Source organism: Colias croceus, chromosome 10 (assembly GCF_905220415.1).
Source record: "Colias croceus chromosome 10, ilColCroc2.1".
NCBI lineage: Eukaryota > Metazoa > Arthropoda > Insecta > Lepidoptera > Pieridae > Colias > Colias croceus.
In genome coordinates this window covers 3,003,673-3,028,494 of record NC_059546.1, presented here as the reverse complement: position 1 = coordinate 3,028,494, position 24,822 = coordinate 3,003,673, and the positions used below count along the sequence as shown (strand labels likewise).

Here is a 24,822-nt window from a genome sequence, read left to right as displayed (position 1 = left end):
CCTTAATAATTATTTTTTTATATAAATCAATATTCGTTATTATTGCAAATGTGTTCTTTAATTTCAAAATTTTTGTGATATATTTTGTGCTTGTTATTTTGAATAGAAATCGTCACGTTATTCCCTTGCCACGTGTAAAAATGAACTGCAAGTAATAGCTTGAAGTGAGATAACGTTAAGTATCGAAAATATGTGACATTAAACGTGTAATAAGTATTATATTTGTAAATATAAGGTTTATTTTACGATATTATTTTCGAATAAAGTGCCAGATAAATTTGGAATTATCGAGTTTTATTTTTGTTCCTATATCTATAGTTCATTTTGATTCTTTTCACCTGAGGTCTTTCTTAATCAGCTCTTTCAGAACTAATTAACATATACCTTCTAATATAATTGACAAGTGAAACATACCTGAACTGCGGCTTTAATATTATTAAATTCTTATAAGAATCTAACACAGGAAGCATTATATTAATTCATAGCTATGCGGCGATGCTCTCATTAAATAAAAGACCAGAAATAATATACAATTATTTTATTATTTACAAATACAGTTTAATAAGTTCGTCACTAACTGCTGATGGCGTAAGGATTCCCAGATCCGTGAACAGTAATGTTATATATGCAGGAGGAGTATAATCTACTAAAGGATGTTGTTTTGATAGATTTCCAGATTTTATCACACTTGAGAGATATTTGAATTCATTGGGCAGGTCTTGCTGGTTGAGCGGATATATTCTAGAGAATTTGAAACTTTCTGTAAGTACGTATACTGGTTTCTTTAGTTCTAGCGCTGACATCGCCAAGCAGTATGTGCCGATCTGAAAGGAATTTATTTTACTGTTTATTTAGAATTTCTCAAATATTTCGTAGTTGTATTTCTGTTTGAAAATGTTTTGCCAGGCATTAGACGAAAAAAATCTTATCAGTTTTGAACAGTTTTTCAATATGCATATTAGAATAGGCATAATTATTTATTAGCCAATCTGTGGTCTAAAAAAAGATGCAGCGGAAGTCACACTGACAAACATAAATAAAAATACAACTTGTTCTTGAGAGATCTCAAATGACTTTCATAACTGAAGGTTAAATCTGACGAGTATTTTTCGCGTCAGTAAAACAGAAGAGCAAAGAACGAATATCTTTTTTCTTTGACATATTGTCTTCATGATTAAAAAATTGTTTTGCAAAAATCCTTGAACATTAGAATGCATGCAAAATCGTAAAGAAATACAAGAGATTATAATACCTTATTAATAATGCCGCCACTCTCGGTTACTCCCTCTGCACCGATCATGACAATGTCAATTTGTTCCATAATATAACCAACAGCAGAGTCCAAGATAAGAGTTGCTTCTATACCCGCCGCTACCAGTTCTTTATGCATTCTTTCCCTAAATAATAAATGGTATTTTATAAAATTTGTGGTATCAGTACATATCTATAAATAATATATTATAATCCAACATTCTTAGTTTTAAAGGTATGTCAAAATATAATACCTAATTGAATATTCAGTATGGCTCTATTTAGAAGAATAAATTGGTTGCATGTTTAATTTTAATTATCACAGTAAAGCTAAGAAAATAATTATGATATTACGATTTGTGAAACAAGCAGAGAATAAGATTGTACCTACCCACTGTTATCAGGACAAGAAGATGTTACAAACACTTGAAATCTTTTATTTGCTTTCACTGCTTCGAGCATTGCAGCTAGTACCACCCTAGATCTTGAATGTGTTAAAATTTTCTGTAATAAAAATTGAGTATACAAATTTTTTAAAATAACAAACATTGACATATTTTATTTGTAAACTAGCACCCCAAAAATACTTCAGAATAAGCAAGATATACCTGTGAATATACCTGTCCTAAAATGTAACCTATCGGCTATCTGTATGTTGCTCTGTCAACAAGTGATTTTCATTAATTTTTTTTATCCTGTTTCATATTATCCACTAATTACTAATAGAAAACACTTTAAAAATGGTTATATTTTTTATTGACAACATGAAATTAACAATAAGTACTTGAGAATTTATTTTCCAATCATCAACACTTGAATTTGATTTATCTAATGGTAAATATTAGGTATATTATGTACATATTTGAACATTTCAAAAATGTTTCTACAAGAAGTTTAGTTGAATAAATCTGTTTGTAATTATGTTAGTATTAACTATTTCTACAACTTACACATCCATCACTAATAAATGGCAATGCCTGTTTGGCCACCTTCCCTCTGGCTTGTAACAGTGTGTCCAGGAACACTCTCCCTCGCTGCAACATTATCTGTTCACATTCTTCAAATGACTGAAATAAAATAATTATTTATTTGATTTTGTATACAAAAAAAAAGAATGTTGTATAGGGAACTTCACATTTTTAGCATGCAATCAACTAACTTTTAAATCAAATCTATGCTAATGTTATAAAGCTGAAGAGTTTGTTTGTTTGAATGCACTAATCTCAAGAACGATTGGTCCGATTTGAAAAATTCTTTCGGTGATGGATAGCCTATTTATCGAGGAAGGCTAATAGCTTATAGGCTATATAACATCATGCTAAGACCAAAAGGAGCGGAGCCACGCGGGCGAAACCGTGGAGTGCAGCTAGTGAATTATAACCCTAGTCTTGTGTGTATTTTTTAGCAGTCTACCCCACAGAACTACCCACTACGTAATTGAAAGGCTTCTTCTACATCTTTTTATTTAGATGTTGAGAAGATGAGTTGAAAAATTAAATCATAAAGATAATCAATTTACGTATAATCATTTTAATACTTAAAATATATTAAATAAATATCAACAAAGGTTTAAAACTTGTAAGAGAGAAACTGAATGTCTTTTGAGTTCATACATAACATAGTATCAGCATTACGAACCTTAACATCTAACTTGGCAAACGTAATAAACCTCATGAAGAGTTCACAACCAGAAGAAATAGCAGCCACTGGCTGATCACAGTGTCGCATTGCGTCCACCGCTAATTGGAGATTCAAGTCCAACTCTCTCACTGTGGCCACTGGAAAAGTTATAATTAGTGCTTGAGGATAAAAACTGAGGAAATTTAAGTTATTTTGTTCCTTTACCCTTTCTACCCTCACTTTACCCTTTCTCAATCCATTTTAATTGCAGTTAACAGTTTTGCAGATAAGGTTCAGGGAATTTCAGTCATCAAGTCACTTGAAGTGTGAGTGTATATATGTGTGTGGGAAAACCTGGATTACTCTATTATAACCATTATTGCATAATAACTTTATTTTATATGTTCAAACATATTATTGTGACTAAAAGCATGCTTATAACAATAAAATATTGACTTAACTTTATGATACAATTCATGAATTAAATGTATAATGACGAAAATATCTTTAATTATAGATTATTTCATTGTTAATAGTAAAACAAACCTTTATAATTTTCAATGACTGTTAATAAGGTTTTAATAGCCGCAACTCCAACGGATACATCCTCTTCTTCTCTCAGAATTTTCAGAAAGATATCTTGTACCTCTGAAACCAGAAAAAAGTGCAATAAGTCTGAATATGAATGAATCTAGTCATAGTAATAAAAAGCTTGCAGCATACCTTCTTTCCTCATATTGACTTGATTGCTTCTTACAGAAGCCGCGTTCTTAGTATGATTTTTGAATAACTTATAATCCGAGCATATTTTTAATTTATACAAAGTATAAATAAAGTCTTTAAATTGCAATAAAACTATTAACCTATATGTTTACTGTACAAAATGAACACACGTCAATAAAATTTAAATCATAAATTTGCTTAAAATGTCAAATGTCAATCTGACATTTTAAAATTATTCCATTCTGTATTACGCAAAAATACTAAAATGTAACTATAGATACTCTTATTTTATTAAATACAGCAAATATTAGAGAGTGTAATAAATATAAACTGTTTACTAAAATATACTAAAAATGATTATTTTTTTAAAATATATTTTATTATCATTATTATACCCAAATTAAAAACATATTTGGATTATGGTTTCAAAATCTCCGATTATTATCATGTGCATGTAAGTTGTGTTATTGTATTCCAAATCATTAGTCTTTAATTCATTTATATAGTTCAAAATTAATAGCTTTAATATCCGTGCTTCATCCATATTATTATTTTTTATCTTCGGGCCAGTTTGTATATTAACAACAGTTTGAGAGGGACATTTAAAAAAAGAACTAAAAGTGAATATTTATAAATTCTTATGTGATTCTTGTTAATAAAACAATAATAATATTATGTATAAAAAAACAAGAAAAAAACAATCTTAATTATTACTGAAACAGGGAAAGTCATGGCCAACGAATGTAGATTTACCGCCGGTGTACTACGATTACAGTAACAACGGTGTTTGAATGGCTTAGACGTATCCATCGTACCTTTATAGTTTTGTAAGCGTGATTTTTCATAATAAGTGTAGACTAATAAGGAAATATTAATAATGGGAAATTCAGCGTCTCTCAAACTGAACGATAAGAGAAAATGGCAGTAAGTTTTTTATTATTATTAGTAGTTAGTTACCTACTTACAAAAAATAAACATTAAATTATAATACAATGCGATATTGCAAGACGCAAGTCTATGTTTTAATACAATGAGGCAATGGATGGTTTTGCACGAGAATTATTATGATTTTTTAGTGATAACTGCATACTGCATAGGTATAATGATTGATGATATGTACTTACCTTATATTACGTACCCACATACATATTTTATTATAACAATAAACCTAGGAAATATCTTTATTACGTTGACGATCGATGTTGATCGTTCGTCTGTCATAAATAATATAAAATTATTTAATATCTGATGCACTTGATATGGCACATCCATCCGTATAGCAAATGAATTGATGAGACCCTTCTGGTAGATGTTCTAAACATATCTACAAAATAAACTAATGTATCAAAACACTTTCTTTCAATAATTGTTTATCGAATCTACAATAATAAACCATGTTAAAAAAAAATAATTAGAACAAGGTCGGCGATATAAATCAATAATAAGTAACAACTACCCTCATCGCTATAGATATTTTGATGGTCTTGACATTCGATACTGAAAATAATAATTTGTTGTCTATAAAAATATTGTTGTAGAACATGGCTTCGCTTGTTTTATAATCGAATAAAAAGAAGCATCCAATACCATTTTACGGTAGGTAGGTAGGTACTTTTTAGGCATCCTTAACGTGAGGCAGAGTAAGAAAAGCACAAACCCACCACAATTTCGCGTTTTTTTTGTAGGTATTATTTTTATTTCTAAAAAGTACATAATACCAAACTTAACGTAACTATACATACCTATGATCTATTTTACTATGACGATTTAATAGGTATCAATTCTATCGATATTTTATTCATATCCTCCTCTGATCCATTGTCATCTATAAAGGACAATTCACAGAAAGCCTTGCGGCCCAAACTTTTTAATAAGGAAACATAATTTTCCACCCAGTGTCAATCATAAGGGACACTTTTGAATTTTGCGCTTAAATTCAAAAATTCGCGACATTTCTTTTTGTCTTTGCTTTTTTTTCTATTGGTCAGTTATATTCGAATAGGAAACAGAAGCCATATTGCCAATCTAACCAATTGTGTCACATCAAATCTCCGCCAAGTGTCATCATGAGCGCCCGCCGAAGGAATGGTGAGTATTAATCCGTTTTTTAATGAATAATCTTTGTGTTTTTAAACATAAACCTTGTTTATATTTTTTATGATTCGTATATTCGTTTATTTAATGACATTATTTTAGGCGTCCTTATTAAAAGCAAAGATTTAATAACAGTCAAAGTTAGTTGTCCATTATAATGGACATTGGGATGAACCTTTACTATGTCATAAATATTAATTACAGGGATTTTTCCAATGAAGCAATTATGTCCGGGCAAACCCCATCCCACAGGACTAAAAGCCTTTGTATTTGCCAATCCCAATGGACTAGTATGCGATTTACATATTTATCAAGGCGAAACTACATATCCGGATTACGCAGGAACTGAATTTGGCCTGGCCGAAAAAGCTGGATAATCTGGTCCCAGGCCATGTTCTCTACTTTGACCAATTTATTACGTCCCAAAGATTAGCATATGAGCTTTATAACAGAGGTATTGGATGCACCAGCACGCTGAAGAAAGATCGAATCCCTCGCGATTGTCCCATTAAACAAGACTACGTACTCAAAGAAACGGGTAGAGGAAGTTCCCATGTTCTAGTAAAAGAAGACAATATATATAAATAAAATATAATATAATAAACCGATGCAGACTATGTCATTTTAATAAAACTTAATTCAAGTGCACTTCGTGCCAAATAATATATTTGTGCCTTACTAAAAACAAAACTTGTTATTTAGAGTTTCATCAGCAATTGCTGAAGGGTTTTTTTGATTGTACTTGATTTTTATTTGTTACCTGTTTCATCAGTATTACTTACTTATAACTAGTTTTTATTTATTAGATTTAGCATTGCAGGGCATAAAAGAGAAGTTTACTTTTTATTTTTGATACGAAGGTTTTTGTTTTTAGTTGATTTTAATTTGAATATGAAGAAGTATTGTTTTTGTTTACTGCTAGATATTTTTTTTTTGATATTTCTTATGCCCCTGCCTAGATATTTTTGAAACAACTTTAAATATATTGTTATTTTTCCATATTCAATGGTTTTATTTATCCCAAGTACCCAGTGGTAGATTTTTCGTTATGAGCCCAATGTCCTTCATAAAACCCAAACACAAATCAGCTGATTTTAAAGTATCAGCCCAATGTCCTTTAAAATGGATACCACAAATTGTAACAAACAAGCGTACCGATCGACTAAGTATCATGCCATTGTATCCAAAGAAATAATATAAAAATTCTAGTTTTCCTTTTTAATGAATAACGCCACACGAAAGTCGTGGGCGGCAAGCCTTAAAAATATGTTGTCCTTTTTGCTTGACACTGGGAGGAAACCAAATATTGCTATTTAGGTCTTGGGCCTGAGGAGGTTATAAATATACCTACTTAATTCCCTAAAACTGTTGCCCTCGACATAAAAAATTAGAATTCTATTAGGTAGTTCCACAACAACGTTTTTTCAACCTTAGGTACTTTGTAAAAAAAAAACTTGCAGGTACTAAACCTGTAATGTTATTAAAACAAAGCAACACAACTTCCTCAAATATCGAAATTCAAGCCAACAGACAATCAATGGACTTGACAGAACACCATTTGGTAAGCAAGCGTCATTAAATGATACGTGAATAATTAATGATGATGTAATGTTTCTACCGTGAAATCGTAGATAACGAGAAACAACTGGGATACAGTCATTAAACAATCATGTTGAGCGAAAGTAAGATCATTATGTAATTAATTCCGATTGTTACATACCGCCAAAATAATTTAAAATAAATGACAATAATTTGAATGAAATCGCTCAATCAAAATGCATCGGAATAACCTACTGAAGTTGCTAGTTATAGTTATACGTACCTTGTTCCAAATTTTCAATATTATGTTGATAGATTTGGATATGAATAGCAAAGACCAAAAAAATGATGGATTTTTTCGGAATAAAAAAAAAAAACAAAAAAGAAAATTGATGTTGAAGCTTTTTATTTTAAACCAACTGCTGAAAAGGCTTATTAAGTTAAGCCAAATTACGTTATGATGTAGGTAACTACATGATTTTCCTCAGTGTTATCGTCAAATTCAAAATTGGTACTCAAATCCACAGTCTAAAAAAATCTAGCAAGAAGTCAATTAGTCTTCATAAAAAATCACCTGTTATTAAATAAGTTGACTAACAAATTGTGCACCAGTTAAATAAGAACACGGCCGTAGTTAGGCGTGACGACCCTGACTTAGCCGTGATAGATTGTCAGTAAATGTTTCAGTATGAATTTAATCCGACATCCCATTTGTCAGCAAATAAATTAAAATACTTGTTATTCATCTTTATAATGTCTTTTTTTTATATGAGTGAAATTTTAATGCCAAGACAATAATTAAATGAAAATGCTTTAAATAAATTCATATTGTTTCACGTTCTTATGAAAAAATTGAATTTATTAAAAGCATTTAGTTATGTACAACTTTAATGATGTTTTTATTTGCTACTAGATTTTTTTTTGCGAGTTGCGATTTAAAGTTTGAAGGCATTGGGATATATCTGTTCTATAATAGATATCTAAATAAAGTATTTGAGTGAACATTAAAAAAAATGTGTTTTAAATGAATATTGAATCTGGATTTTCTTTTCCGCTTTATAGTGAAATTATCGTGACATATATCAATCTATAAGATTGTTATGTTAACATTTTGGTAATTTTATAGTAGTATAAGTAATAATTTCACGCGTTATTTCTCTATCTTGCTCACAATTGCAGAAGCATGCAGTATGAATTTCGCAACACGATAATTTAGCTGTGACGCCACATCAAAATGATTATAGTGCACAGTGACTTGCAAAATTGTCGATTTACATCATTTTGACGGAGTTGTGGTGTAAAGGAAAACCTCAGTTGTTAAAGGCGTCCATAGGCGTATCGGGTGTCTATCATTTAAATATAATTGCTTAGCTATACGTATAGGACATAGGTAGTATTGTATTATCTATGGTTATACCTGATCATAAATTTCGTAAACACTTTACAGGATAAAATGTGTACCTACTACCTAGTACCTACAAATGATAATCTACTTACATAAATGTGTTAGTATTGCCTTATTTTTGCTCACCCACAACATATTGTTATATTTCCTCTGATTGTTGGGTTGCCTGGTAGAGATCGCTACCTAGCGATAAGGCCGCCCTTTGCTGTTTCTGTAGTCTTGTCTTTGTTATATGTATTTATGTATTTTCAATGCAATAAAGTATAATAAATAAATAAATAAATTTAACTGGATTTAACTCACGATTGTTAATTTTCTTATACTCATAAGAGTCCCTTAATCCAGCTAAGTATAGCCATTACTCTCTGCGGGACTCTTATGAGATTATTATTTACCAAAGTACATAGTAACTCAATGTTTACCAATATAAAATTCCCCATATTATAAACTTTCCCCATGCTTGATCTAGCTCGATATTTATTGTAAAATAGAACTAAAGAGTATTAGCAAAATGATTATTTTTTTATATCATTTCACCTCTCTCTCTCTCTTGAATAACGAAGTATCGTTATTTGATAATTCATTACGTGCATGATCAATAATTGATCGCATTCAGACAACACGATAAATATGCGAGTAACCGAAAGGCTCTACGCTCGCTCTGACTTCTTTAAGGTCTAAAAAATCATTCTATGTCACTCTTGAATACTTTTTTGAAGTGAATTTTTTTATTACCAGCACTCAAACTTTTAGTGTAGATTACTTTGTATAATCACTTATAGATTAATTTGTATTTATGACGTACAACATAAAAAAAATAAGGAGTTAGTGATTGGAGCCATATATATATATTTTTTACAACTAAGTTTTTATTACAAATTTTATTACACTAATGTACTGATAGTGGTTTAATACGAAGTACCGAATGCAGGAGTGGGATTGTGTGTAATAGTGCTTTTCAATTTATTATGTTGTGTTAAAATATCTGTAAAAAATTTAATATATCGAAGGTAACTTTATTTTTTATTTTAAGATTTTTTCCATCAATACTTATTACGGATGATTTTTATTTGCATCGTTATTTTTTTTAATCAATAAATAATACTGCTTTATAAGCATTTGCAGTTTAAGCAATACTTTTTTTTAAACTTTGATTTCATTTAATTTTAATCTAACCTAGTATTTAGTGCCTGAAGATAAATGTAGAGCTAAATAAAACAAGTTCTTTAGATGGAATGCAATACTATTTCCTGACACCTGATCAGTGTTCATATCGGAAGTATGTGCGTCAATTTTTATTTATTTAATGGTAACATTCTACATTGGTTGATTGAGGACACTGTTAAGGCTATATAAAGTCTTAAAGGTTAGTTAGGCGCTACAAATTGCAATTAAAAAGAGCGGATATAATATTATAACCTATTGTTTGAGTTCCGGGCTCCAGCTGCAGTTTGATTAATATTTATGTACCTACCTATATTTATTACTAGCTGTGCCGCGCGGTTTCACCCGCGTGGCTCCGCTCCTGTTAGTCTGAGCGTGATGATATGACTATAGCCTATAGCCTTCATCGATATATGGGCTATCTAACACCGAAATATTTTTTTCAAATTGGACCAGTAGTTCCCGAGATTAGCGCGTTCAAACAAACAAACTCTTCAGCTTTATAATATCAGCATAGATTCAGGTCAATTTAGGCATAGTGAATAAGGTTAGCATTAAAGAGATAATACTACGTAATTACGTATGCTGGAATATTCTTAGTGCAAACTTTTGTAAATTTTAAATCAAATCAGTGAAAAATTGAACACTCACGTGCAGTATGATTTATCATTAACAGATCAGTTAACATGTCATGATTGATATTACTACTATGTTTATATTACCTACATAGTACAATATATGCATGCCCTTAATCGTATATATGGCACGAGATAGCCATGCACGTTTGTAATTACAATATTATCATGATAACGTAACAATTTTGTATTATATACTTCCGATTTAACGTCCAATAGTAAAAAATGATTGTTCTATAGCAATAAGGCCGCCCATTGTATATCTTTTCTTTAATTTTTCATTCTTGTATTTCCTAACTATATACAATGGAGAATAAATAAATAAATAAATGATTCTAGTGATACCGCGTTAAAATTAGCATATTTTATTTATTTTCTTCGTTAAGAGTAATTGCAATTTTTAAAAATGTTTCATCGTTTGTCTGTAGCGAGTGACCTTTTGTCTTTCCAGTAGGACAGTTTCTGTGTAAATAAGGTACGCACCTATTTGGTTTTTAATACTGGATTTTCTAGCAAGAAAATGTCCACATGATAAATTTTTATTATTATTTTGTGAATTGTTTGTTTATTGAGGCTGATAATATAGGCAAGAAAAAATACTCAACAATATCACGCCTAATTTCGATTCTGAAAAAAAAAGATAAATTATATTATTCGACTATCATTAATGATAGAAAACTTAAAAAACAACCTTAATTACTTATCACATGTATTCCCAGATTAGATTAGTATTATTTGTGAATTAAGAATGTTATACAAACAGTTTTTTTTGCGTATTTCAGTGTACATGACGGTCACAACGTTTTTGCATTAACGCTATCGGTTATGTAAGCTAACATTCTATGGGGAGCACTTATCGCTGACCTTTTATGTTTTTAAAACATTATAACATAATAAACATTTCGACTGATACGCCTAATGATAGCATACTTATTATGTGTTTACATACAAAGCTATGTGTTAGAACTTTTAGGGCTAATAAATAAAATCGAAGGTTATCTCCATTCATATTCAAATTTACGGAATGGTAGGTAAACTGGTAGTACACCATTATAAGCCCGTCCGATTAGGGCCCTTCTGGCCTCCTCCACTCAAGCGACAGCTCAAGCCGAGGTTCGTGGTCCCCGTCAAGGGGGGACGCCCTTGTGCATGTCGCTACCAGGGTGAACCTTCAGTTCACCCCCGCGTCCGCGTTAAAATGTAGAAGCCCTTCTGGCTAACATTGAGAAACACCTTACAAAAAAAAAAAAACCATTATAATATTCGTAAATAACATTTCCTAAGGGTTGCTTAGTTTTAGTAGGTGTATATTTATTTAGACTGTAGGTATAGTATATATCCTGCCCGGTCTTTCATGTTAAATTTAAGCCGGTATAAAAAAAGCCTAATAACTTAATAAGTTGCCTACTCGGTAAAGATGTAGATTTCTATATGGTCTATAAAACGAATATTTTCAGTTAATCAATTATTTCCATGCAAACAGCAAAAAAATCTTTTTAAATATTATTTTTAGTAGATAGATATTAATTACTTACGTTGGTATGATGGGACTTCATTATCATGTTAAATGGCGTTTTATTACCCTTGTCGTATCATCCCATTTGATAAACGAAAAAAGTTTAATAATAGCCACAATTTGTTTTCAATATGCGAATATTTTTTATTGACTCTATCATTCTTGAGATTGCGATTATACAGAGTTTGCCTATCTCATGGTTGGAGTGGAATTACTGATAGATATACATTATATGAGTACTTATGTTTATTGTAAATGATTTTTAAACTGTATATATATATATAGTGACGTTATTATAGATCTCAGTTAGGACTTGGATAGCTAGGTTTCAAAGTCCTGATATAGACAGACTTTGCTTACACACTAAACATATAATGTATGTAGGAACAAGAGATAAATATCTTAATAAAATATTTATAAAATCCATACATTACTTGTATTTAGATACATACATATTTACATAACACGTATCGAACACAGCGTCGCACAGGCTAGGGGTAGAGGTTATGATGGTAAATGTCGATAGTTTGTTGTGGTCCGAGCCGCTGATAAGAGAGAGGAGGTATTTAACGAGATTATCCCCGGAAACTTTTCCAGTCGTCACTAAGAGAGCGGACCGCTCTACATGGCGCTGCGCTATTTATATTTATAATTTAATATATTTTTTGTATAAACTTTTTTAAAGTTCAATCTAATAAATCACCCTGTGATATAAGATCTCCTTGATAAAATGGAATTCCTATCGCGCAAAGTGAAGTCAAACGGACAATTTGACACAAATCAATTGAATGGCGCGCCTGGGGTTTTTGGGAAGAAGCGGTGAGCAATGTTTATTATTTAGCCTTTATTCCCTTAATATCTTTAATAAGAGTTCCTTTGTGGCTCTCAATGTAATCTACAAATTGAGCATTTTCAGTCGTACAGTAAACGATTATTGTCAAGGTTGCTTGTGTTATTTCAAAGTAAGTTTCAAAGTTACGAAAACATAAACACGTTTTTTAAAAATATGTATGAGAATACATCAATAATGCAATTTATTTTGTTGAGAATAAAATATCTAGAAATCAAAATTGTGTTAAACGAAAAATTATCGTTTTCCGCTCAAAATAATCGGAGACGGAAGGAAGGAATATTCCAACAGCACTTACCTATAATACCTATGTGGTAATTTTTTACATCGCGTTAATTTTCAATCAACTCCAAGGCTAAAGGGAAAATGTCTAAGCAAAGATTGACTCCATAAAAATAAAAAAAAGCTAGTTGAGATAAAAAAAAAGATATCCAATCCAATAATAGTATTGATAATAAAGTTTTTTTTAAAGGTTTAACGCGATTATTAAACGGAGTTTCATTCAAGAACGGAACTATTTGGTAATTTTATGTGTAATCATTTTATTACAATACGAGTAGTGCTTACTTAACTACGTTGTTATTACTTTTTGTATGGATAGGTATGTATTTTTTTAGATTGCGTATGTCTTGTATGTTTTAAATAAATAAATATATTATCGTCAGGGTCGTAGTTATGTGAGGTTGAGATGGTTTTCTTCCTATCATTGTGTATGTGGCGTGTAGCGTGTAAAGGTCATCTTAGTTATCATTTTGCATGGGACTTCACAAGTTATATACTCATTATATAAACTTTAAACAGATATATTCGCGAATTGATAACTAATTATGTAATTATTATTGACTAGCGGTCAACCCCGGCTTCGCCCGTGGTACATATTTCGCAATAAAAGGTAAAGATTGTCTGTGCCAAATTTCATCAAAATCGGTTGAGAGGTTTAAGCGGGAAAGCGTATAACAGACAGACTGCAGAGTTACTTTCGCATTTATAATATTATTAGTAGGGATTAACGAAACTCTACAAACAAAATTATGACTTTGCAAGATATTTTTTTAAATTACAAATTTTTGAATTTAAAAAATTATGCAGTCCTCAAGTTATCATAATATTGTATTTTAAATTTATATGATTAGCTATCTAAATTTATAGATTATTGTCAAAAATAGAGTTATCATTAGCCATATTTTACAGTATTCTTCTTGTGATAATATATTTTTCTTGGAAACTTGAATTGCGTTCTTTTTCCAGTTTTTAAATGAAGTGCCCTTGCAAACAAGAGGGAGAGTGTGTGTTCTCGATATTTGCAAATAGGTAGGAATTTATTCGATACGTTAATCATATTATTATAGTAGACTTTTTCGAAATACGTGGGTACTTATTTACATATATACATATTACATCTTTGTAATTATATACTATTGTTTTTATTTTTATTTTAGACAGAAATATAGATTTATAATTGCTGGTAAATATAATTTGCAATTAGGTTAGCGTTATAAATCCTTTATACAGTAGATTCGCATTAAATATATTAAAAAATAGAAATAGTCATTTAATTATTATTTATTTATCAATTGGGTCAATGCACTAGAAACAAAAAAAAACGAACCACGAAACGATATGCAAATAGATAGCGAGTTGAATGACCGTGCGCCATCTATTATCAATCGGCAGAAACCGCATCGCGGTTCATATCTATACGCTCGCGCTGAAAAATTTTCCTAATTTCCCAGGAGTGAAACCACGATGAGTCCAGCGCCCCCCGCGCAGCGCGACAAAACCGTCGCACCATTCATAGCTAGCAAGCAGTCGCTCGCTGTTAGTGGTGGGAAGAATACGTACGAAATGGATCGCGATCGTCTTGGAGTGTGGGGATGCGGGGACTCGCAGTCCAACAGCCGCCTGTCGGGCCTCGACCGCCTGAAGCACCCTGGACTCAACAAGGTACGTCGGTGACAGTCGGTGAATGTATACGCGAAAATAATACGACTAGGTCATGGTTGCATTTTACGATACAATAGGGAAGTGTTACATATTATGATGACTTATGTTATATGTAACTATGGTACATTATTGTAATAACTAATTGGCGTAGTACTATAGCAATAGATTTCCACGCTTTCCGCGCTTACTATTCATGCAAATGTTTGCCTTTTCTGAAGTTTGAACTCGCGATGTCAAAGTTCACGTGGTTGACTTAGTTAACGAAGTTACTGTAATTATAGTTACTGTAATATATTTAAGGTTTCCATAATATTATTAAAAAGTGTAATAAATTATTTCTCTGTCATTTATAAATGATGAAATATTATGTAAACATTAATTACTTGAATGTAGAGACGCTAAATATAACTTCAAATATCCTATAAATAGACATGAAATGCGGACGTTAAAACTAATATGCTGACGTTTTACCATTTATAATTATTGTTGTTTTGCTAAATCATGTTAAACATAACCTTATATGTATACGAACTTGATACGAACTGACATGACTTCCCCACGGTAACACCAGTTCTCTATATAATCGATAAGTCTAGTCGACTATACCTTACGCACCCTTTGTCAATAAATGCATGTACCAGCTGGATTGAAATTTCAAGGGAAAGTCATCCAGACCCCTTTATTTTAAACAAAAGCAAGAGCAAGGGAATCTTAAGATTATAATTCGAATTTCGCAGGAAACTAGGTATATTGTATGATGTTTTATAGCTTTGCCGCATATTACGTACTTATAACCTGAAATACGTGGTTTCCTTGTTGGTAACTAATTACTTAATTAGCAAAGTTTTAAATAGTATAGAGAAAATTATATCAAATTTTATTTATTACAGGATACAAATTCAAAATGATATTTTCACATAGCTTTTTCCAAGCAAATAATATTCTAACGAAAATGTAGTCTTCCTTAACTTAGTACCGGGTTTATCTCGTAATAAAGAATATGAGGTTTTATGAAGTACATATCCTTAGTTAATTTCTAGTTTTATATACTAGCAAAGATGTGTCTAAATCGTATGTTAATACATAATAGGAAAACAAATATTGTTTATTAATTATTATTGACTGAAGAGGATATTATTTGAATTTATATTTTTTGGTTTTATGGCATTCAAATGCTTTATAAATATAAATTTATAAAGAATAGAAAAAATTCGAATTTTTTTCTATTCTTTATAAATTTATAGGATACTAGCGGTCCGCCCCGGCTTCGTCCGTGGTACATATTTTGCAATAAAAAGTAGCCTATGTCCTTTCTCGAGTATCAAAATATCTCCATACCAAATTCCATGCAAATTGGTTCAGTAGTTTAGGCGTGATTGAGTAACAGACAGACAGACAGAGTTACTTTCGCATTTATAATATTAGTATAGATTATTTGCTTTACAGAGTGAAACATCATGTGTTGTTCAGTGTGACGTAACTTACATGATTTGTAACAATATCTAGGTATTACAATTATTATTTGTTACAAATTGATTTGTTCTACATATTTAATAGCTATTTATTTTTGTTATGGTCAATTAGTATCGATCAGTAGGTATACCTCTCTAGTATAGACTAAGTAAGTAAGAAGTCAAAGTAAGTAAAGAAGAAGAAGATGAGAAGTCTCTAGTAAAGACTAAATAAGTATAGACTTACATTAAAAATTGTGAAAATTTGTTTTTCTGACCTTCTTTACGCGTAAATATATAGAATTAACCAAATTGAATGAAAATTGGCACACATTAAGCTAATAGCATAGGCCCCATAACATAGGCCCCATCTTTTTACTGAAAGGTCGAACCGAACGGAGCGGGAAAATACAATTTCTTTTAAAAAGGCTGACACGCATTTTCTTAAAAAATATAGATAACTAGCTTCCGCCCACGACTTTGTACGTGCATCCCCGTTCCCGCAAGAATTTCGGGAAATCCTTTCTTAGCGGATGCCTACGTTCTAACATCTACCTGCATGGCAAATTTCAGCCCGATACGTGCAGTGGTTTGGGCTGTGCGTTGATAGATCACTATATCAGTCACCTTTGAGTTTTATATAATATATAGATATAGATTTATAATACTGGTGTAGTGTTTATCTTTTTGCAGTATAAATATATCAATATTCGTATTACGTGATATATATTTTTATAGTAACATTTTCATATTACGATAATGAATCATCGTTTAGTCCTATGAAAATTCTAGTCTAAACTAATAAGAATATTTTCCTTCCTCTACAGTCTACGTGTGTTGTTTTGGGTTTATTTATTAGGTATTTGTATGAGGATATACACAAGAGACATATGATTTTATGCTTCACTTATTAGAAGTTGTAAGAATCGTATTTAATTTATGAACAAGAATTTAATAAACAAATATGTATTGCTTTAGTACACACAAAGAAAGTTCCTGATATTACAAACAAACAGAAACTCATTGTCTTTATGATATTGCCAGCATTAGATTTGGTTGATTAATATTACGTTACATTTTTTGGATTTTCCGCATCATTTCGTATCAATAAATCGGGCTCGGGCTAAATGACGTATCGGTTTTTAATCTCTGAATCAGAAATATACTGAAATCTTATTGTACAATATCAAATCTAGATCGGGAACGTTATCAACTTATCAATAAGATTGTTTCATACTTTTGGTTTCTATTTAAAACCATGATGATAAAGGAATATACCATTTAGATTTCGTAACATGTAGATTGTAGGTGTTGTTCATGTGTAGGTGTTGTTCATGTGTAGGTGTAGGTAGGTACTCAATTAGCACATAACTCGTGATAATATTATCTGTGCAAAAATATTTGCTATAGGCTTCAGATATTCAATTATAGACTAGTATTACAAAAAACAAAAAATATATACCTATCTACAAGCAGAATGTTGTTTGAAAAAATAGTATAAAAACATAAGTTATAACAAAATTTGATACTTCAAACTTAAGTATTTTATCTTGGTTTTCAGTCAGAAAGAAAATAATAAAACACTGTTTTGGATAGAGTCATGCCAATGCCAATAAAATTTCACCATTCCTTTGTTGTATATAGAACAAAGACAATAGAACGGATACAATCTGATTGATAAATTCGAAGGAAACATCGGAATGTTATTCCAGTAATAGCCACTGTGAAGGGAAAACTCGAATAAAAAAGAAATAGTTTCTTTTGTGACAAACTTGCTCTGTTCACACAAAGGGAAATGCCTAAATCTTACTCGTTACTCTATTCAAAGAATGTAACATAATGTAACAAAATTTAACAGCCATTTTTAGCGAGGTAAAACATAGAAATTGGGGTTCGTTTTTAAATTACAGGTATTTAAGGAAAAGTCTTTATTAATATCCTAAACGAGCATCCAAAGTTCTGTAGCATGTAAGTTATATTGTTAACTAGCTTCCGCCCACGACTTTGTACGTGCATCCCCGTTTTTCCCCGTTCCCGCAATAATTTCGGGTAATCCTTTCTTAGCGGATGCCTACGTCCTAACATCTACCTGCATGCCAAATTTCAGCCCGATACGTCCAGTGGTTTGGGCTGTGCGTTGATAGATCACTATATCAGTCACCTTTGAGTTTTATACATATAGATGTTTACCAAAACATTATATTAAACAGGTTAGATACTAACTTATTTAAGCGTAACTTAGTATATACCCAACGTTTGTTTTCTAATTTTGACAACTAATTTAGTTATCTATTCCTGTAATTAATAAATCATCAGCCTGTAAGCTCCGCTAGAGATAAGCGGGATTATAATTATTAATAACATATTAGGATCATAAATTGGCTGTAATATTAAAGCCTCGGCGGATAATGTTGTTTACGGTAATAGAACAGATAAATTGTATTGGCTTATCGCATACGATATCGGTTGATTAAGCCACATAGCCTTCGTGTGTTCAGTATGTGCGAATTATAGCTGATTTCGGTTACCATGGTTACCATATACGTGTTATATATTAAGTGTTAACGTAATATTAGTGTGTGTTATGTGTAGCCTTTGTTTGTGGCTCGACGGGTCTAGGGATTAAATTATTTTTGTGATAATTCTTTACGTGGTCCTTTGCTGATTGGAAAATTATTGGTGAAATTTATAACTATGATCTTACTGAAATAAAACGATAATAAAAGAGTTAGGGTGTTAAATAAACTAAAAATCCGGCCTCCGGGCATAATCTAATCAGTGCTATTTTTATTATGATATCTTTCTTTTTATAGGTTAACTAGCTTACCGCCCGCGGCTTCGCCCGCTTTGTCTAAAACCTAATAAATTAAATACTAAAACCTTCCTCTTGAATCACTCTATCTATTAAAAAAACCGCATCAAAATCCGTTGCGTAGTTTTAAAGATTTAAGCATATAAAGGGACATAGGGACAGAGAAAGCGACTTTGTTTTATACTAATAATAAGGTATGTAGTGATGATGCAGTTTATTGTGACTAAGCTGAGTTGGTTTAGATAATTTTCTAATGTGTTCTTATTTAAATAACGGAAATTAATATCACTATTCATTTTCTACTCAAGGTTCGCTTGGTGTTTGTTCTAACTTCCTTATTGAAACTTTTATGATCACGTATAATAAACTATTCATTAAAATTATTATAAGAAAATCATATTGAAATAGATAATTTGATTATACAGGGAAATAATTAAAGAGAAAGAAATATAATATTATAGCTAGAGTATAAAATGTTCAAGAAAAATAAAATATAAATTATTTTGTTTGAAGGAAAAATTAGATGATAAATGGCGGTCTTATCCCGCATTCATTTTACGAAAATTTGAAAGGGAAATTCGGGTTCGAATTAGGACGTATTTCCTTACCGCTGTAAGAAAATAAACGTATAAACATAACAGTTTCTATTTTTTTTCTAGCGATCAATAGGTACTAATTTTTAATCAGTGATTTATAACAAATGGCTCTGGATAATTTTACTTTTTTTTCATTACTTCTTCAATTATTGCTTTAAAGTGCATCAGAATCAATCGACTTGACCTATAAATTTTGCAGTTATATTTACATTTCTTCAAGTAGTTTTCCGATACTCTAGAGTCTAGAAGTTCAGACAATAGAAAGCATATTTTCCCCAGTAAAGTATAAATTTAAAAGTAATTCACTCACGTAAATGCAAGGAAAATTGTGAAATACAAAATTAGATTTCGCTTCTCTTGTGTAAGTAATGTCAAGTGGAAAATATAATATAGTGGTGTCTTGGGAAATTGTGTAGTGTGGTATAGTGAAGTGCAGAATTCAAAATGGTACATGACTGGTGGCAACTAACACCTAGGAGAGATGTGTTCTCCGTGCCTGATTGCTTAGCGGCCCATGACTCACGGGTAATTTTTGTTTGGCATAATGTGCTAAAATTATTCTTCTAAAAATAGTCTGTCAATACAGTTATATAAGCATGTTGGTGATGTAAGCTATGATTTGAATGTTTTGTTTGTTGTTATTTAGAATTTTCAATTAGTCAAATCATGCAGATTTATTTTTCTTTTATGTGCCACTGCCAAACTAAAATTGGAATCTAATCATAATATGATTTATGCATTGGAATTCATCATGAAACATACCTACCATTGCGTCATATCAACCGTGCCTCCAACTAATGCATAATATACATTATTTGAATACGTGACGAGACATAAATTAAAGCGGAATAAGCTATCTATTTGACACGATATTAATTAGGTTTGTTTCTCAATTTTTCCGAGAATTCTATAAATCCGGGAAAAATTATGTGAAACACTTCACATAATTCACTTCCTCTTAATTATGACTTAATTTGTAGGTATTAGGTATGGTAGGTAGGTACCTAGATACTAGTTCAGGATACATCGCCCATTTTTGCAAGTGACTACTATCAAGCTAATTTTCCGTTTGTAGCTTCATTTTGATGAGATGCCCAATAATTTCGTGTACGAAAGTCTCGATTGTGGTAGCTAACAGAGATAACAAGGATAAAAATTTTTGATTTGATGGTTCTCAAATATTTATTACTAACTGAATTTTTTTTTTGTTCAATCTCAAGATAATTACCTAAATTATTCGAAAAAATATTTGTCCTACAAAATCTATGGTTTGTTCAAAGAGTCCCCCTTTCCAAAGTGTATCGATAACGAGGTCATCATAAATGATTACTAACAAGCTGATTTTTTTGTTTTCACTTAGTTAATGTTTATATAATTCAACAGACATATTGTCCTACAAATTGCGTAAGTAATAAATATTTGAGAACCATCAAATCGAAAAATTTTATCCTTGTTATCTCTGTTAGCTACCACAATCGAGAGTTTCGTACACGAAATTATTCGGTGTCTCATCACAATAAAGCTACAAACGGAAAATCAGCCTGATAGTAGTCACTTGCAAAAATGGGCGATGTATCCTGAACTATACCTACTTAGTATTGAAGTTCTTGATAATATATTGTACGTATAAAAATATCGTATTAGTTGAGTATTCTGTTTACTTTGTGTTGATAATTAGAATTTATCAATACAAAGTTGATAACTTTTGCGACCAGACGGAAATTTTTACATTTCATTGTTATGTTGAAAATGATAACTTTATCCGTGATATTTATATCGTTTATTGCTTTTATAATATTTTCAGATATATTCCATAGTAAAAATTGGGTATTAATTTGCTCGTATCGTATGTGTAAAACAAGGCCAGGGCATGAAAGAATGTTGAATGAAAGAATGTCTCAAGACACGGGTCGCTTCATAAATCATGATATAAATCAGAATAAGATTGTAAATGTATTCTGATGTCGACCCTCTGTAGGGGGTGTGGTAGGTACACCGAGGTTAGCTTAACCCAGTTCTTACTAAATATAGAGATCGTTCCACACAAAATGTCCGGTTTAGTTTCGCGGTTTTAATTTTATGCGCGGTTTTATAGGTACGATTTATTTTGTAGATAATGCAAGTATGTACAATAGTCAATACTATTCTTAGATTATTCGTTTATCGTATTATAACAAGATACAAGTATAACAGAGTAGGTAATTGAATGACGTATTACAACAGCTGTTCGTCGATACTTGATTTATCTGGAGCGTAATCTTGATTAATCTCGATCTTATCAGCATCCCTAGACAGGTCTCAAGCTCGAACAGAATTATCTTCGTAATTCTGTATTCTTTTTTCTTGTCTGTTTGTTAATAATTTTAATTGTGTCTTATGATTTAACGCCTAAAAATATGATGTTTAGAATTTGAATATATATTTCTAACTTTTTTTGTTATGATATTTAATATTTAAATGATATGATATGATATTAATAAATTTAGGCTGTTGATAAAGAAAAATTATTTTAAAATTTTACCCAAACGAATTTAACGGGAAGCCACAATGTTTGTTTTACGAAGATCTTAACAGCTTTCATTTCGCAAATATTTAAAGGAACATTACTCAACGTTTGTTCGATAAATTTATTTGGGAACCTCAAACGGCTACGTAAATAATGGAATATCACCCTGCTCTCAACGTAAACCCATCTTGAGACAATATGCTTTGTACAAATCCTTCTTGAATTTAAGTATATCTCAGAGAGGCTGCGTTAATCCTTTTTAATAATGCAGAATGCTGTTATGAATTTACTTTGTATGTTCTTTACAAAGGCGACAATGAAAGGGTTAAATTAATTCTTCAGTAGACATTCATATCAAAATTACAAGCAGTTTTGTATTCATTTTTAAATACGAAATGACAAATTAATTCAAATGGTGATTTTATACCATTCTCTTAATAAAAACTGTGTGTTATTTTTGTTTAGGGATCCGTAGACACATGTAACAGAGCAGAGAATGTGTATCTATTCTATTTCTTTTTATAATTAAGTTGTCGATATAACAAGTACATGAATTGATTTATATGCAAATTGCAGGTAATGCCCTGTAACAAGTAAGTTGTCAGTTAAACATCGTAAGTAGATAGAGATTAATAGATAAATATTTAAATTGATTAAACGTATCTAAGCCATAAGACTGGTACCATTACAAATTAATACCACATGTGTTATTTAAACTGATGTGGATTATTGGAACTAAGTTTCAATCAATGTAGGTCCATATCGCCCTCAGGCAAGGTGACTCGGACCATTAGAGAGTAGCATGCGTGTCATACATGACCTTAGATATTGTGTTTAAATAAACATTGATTATGTATCTTCAATGTCAGCTAGGTATCCTAGCTCGAAGCGAGATGTAGCTACTTTATACTTCCTGGCTTTGGCCCGCAGAGCTGCCTTCAATTTAGGTCAAATCGATCGAGTCGACTCTCTGTATTCAGCAGTCAGCCTTTCATTTTAATTTGTATAATGATTGACGTCTAATAAACTGGCATATTTGTCAGGCTTTTAGAATGAAAAGGTGGATACTTTAATGTATTTTGTGTTTTCGGTTAGGTTTTACTTTTAGTCTCTCATCAAAACTCTACCATGAAATTATCATGGTAGAGTTAGTCGATCTGTTAATTTTTTTGAACTTTTCCATTGTCGACAGTTACCTACTACCTATATTATATTAGCACGTTATTTCTATACTATCACAAGCATAAAATTAAAATACATACTATAAAATAATTTTACTTTGCATTAAAACCTCATGAATATTGATAGCACCGTTCGACACTATGGTAAAGAGACGATATATTGTTTAGGTTTTCAACGCATTTTCAACAGTTTACACTAGTAGGTATCAAAGTTCGCGATCGGTCACCTTGCTGACGTCATGAGTCACAGCTGACTCTGCTTCCGGAAGGCTCGATCCACGTCAATGACACGCGTGATTGGACGGATGAAATCGAAATTCGCTTACTGTGTCGAGTCATAACAATGTTAAGAGAGCAAAGGTTATATTATGATAATCTCGTGTGGTCTTCTTGAATTTTTTTAAAATTTAATTCCAGTCTTGTGATATTATGTTTAGATGTCTACCTGATTGGGGATAACTAGAAATAGGCTCACTTGTGATCACATTGAATGTGTGATTCATTCATTCCAAAATACACGTATAATACACGTAAAATACACACATATTAGGTATACATTCCAAATTCCAATACTTAAACAATATTGGAAGCGATTCTTTCAAATGAGATCCTATAGGAGTTGTTTTTCCAGCAATCTTCGTTTTATTGAGTAATGAAAAACCAATACAGCTATGAAAAACAGGGTCGGCATAAAATGTTATTTATATTTTGCCTAAAAAACACGTCGACGTGAACACACGTAGTGTGAATTTCCACTTCTTAATGAATTGGAAATTTACACAGTATCTAACGTGTTTTCCTGTGTTAAAAAAAATATTTTGTTCCAATATTTAAACAAAATGTGAACGGGAAAACTGAATAGCCGTTTCAATTATTACATTACCAGAGATTTTTACTGAAACGTGATACAGAACTAGAATTTTATAGAGTATGCTCATGGGCGTAGCCACGGTGGGGCAGGGTGGGGCGCTTGCCCCACCCTGGCTCTGACCTGGAAGGTAAGTACCTATCTAACCAAATCTAAAAAATAAATTATCTAGGTACCGACTAATAAACTTAATATCCGTAAGAAAATTCACACTCGAAAGTCGATCTAAACAAAAAGCTTGCGCACGATTGACCAAACGTAATCCTTTTGTTTCTCGTTTGTGTGTGTGAGTCAAATATGTACCTAGGTATGTGCAATTATTTACCTATAAATTGACTGATTAACAAATTGGTATACGCCCAGCGCTCAAACGGCTGAAGTAAGGGACACATTTTTGGATGATGACCATAAAAAAATGCTGAAAGATCCAGGTGGAGCTTCCCTCGTAATATAAAAGAAATCAAACCTACAAAGTACTTCCGGTGAACCCAGAATGAATGAAATTTTGTATGAAGTAGTCTTATTACAAAATTTCAAGGTTTCTTTGATTCCTTTGTAAATGTCGAAATGTGTGAAAATTTGCAACACAAACGGCTATATCTTTTGAGTGTGTTGGTTTATAAGTTTGTATTTTTTTCACAGCTTCAAGAGACGGTAGAATAAAGAG

General features: G+C 31.3%; 2 protein-coding genes across 3 annotated transcripts in view; one reads left to right on the top strand and one right to left on the bottom strand.

Annotated features, from left to right (window-relative positions):
- Positions 1-523: 523 nt before the first annotated feature.
- LOC123694752 (translation initiation factor eIF-2B subunit alpha) lies at positions 524-3,769 on the bottom strand. Its single transcript, XM_045640307.1, has 7 exons — positions 3,595-3,769; positions 3,418-3,519; positions 2,890-3,029; positions 2,202-2,318; positions 1,643-1,755; positions 1,253-1,397; positions 524-824 (listed from the first exon to the last, which is right to left on the bottom strand). Exons 1-7 carry the CDS (start codon positions 3,605-3,607, stop codon positions 546-548), a joined length of 909 nt encoding a protein of 302 aa, XP_045496263.1. The 5' UTR covers positions 3,608-3,769; the 3' UTR covers positions 524-545.
- Positions 3,770-4,360: 591 nt separating this feature from the next.
- The window catches only part of LOC123694740 (NADP-dependent malic enzyme-like), a 32,903-nt gene continuing 12,441 nt past the window's right edge, over positions 4,361-24,822 (top strand). The window contains exons 1-2 of one of the 2 annotated variants that reach the window (XM_045640291.1): positions 4,361-4,518; positions 14,531-14,741. In XM_045640291.1, coding sequence (XP_045496247.1) covers positions 4,472-4,518; positions 14,531-14,741 — 258 coding nt within the window. In that variant the 5' untranslated portion in view covers positions 4,361-4,471. Of the gene's footprint in view, positions 4,519-12,543; positions 12,767-14,530; positions 14,742-24,822 lie in introns of those variants that run through there. The other variant, XM_045640290.1, reaches the window with a different exon arrangement.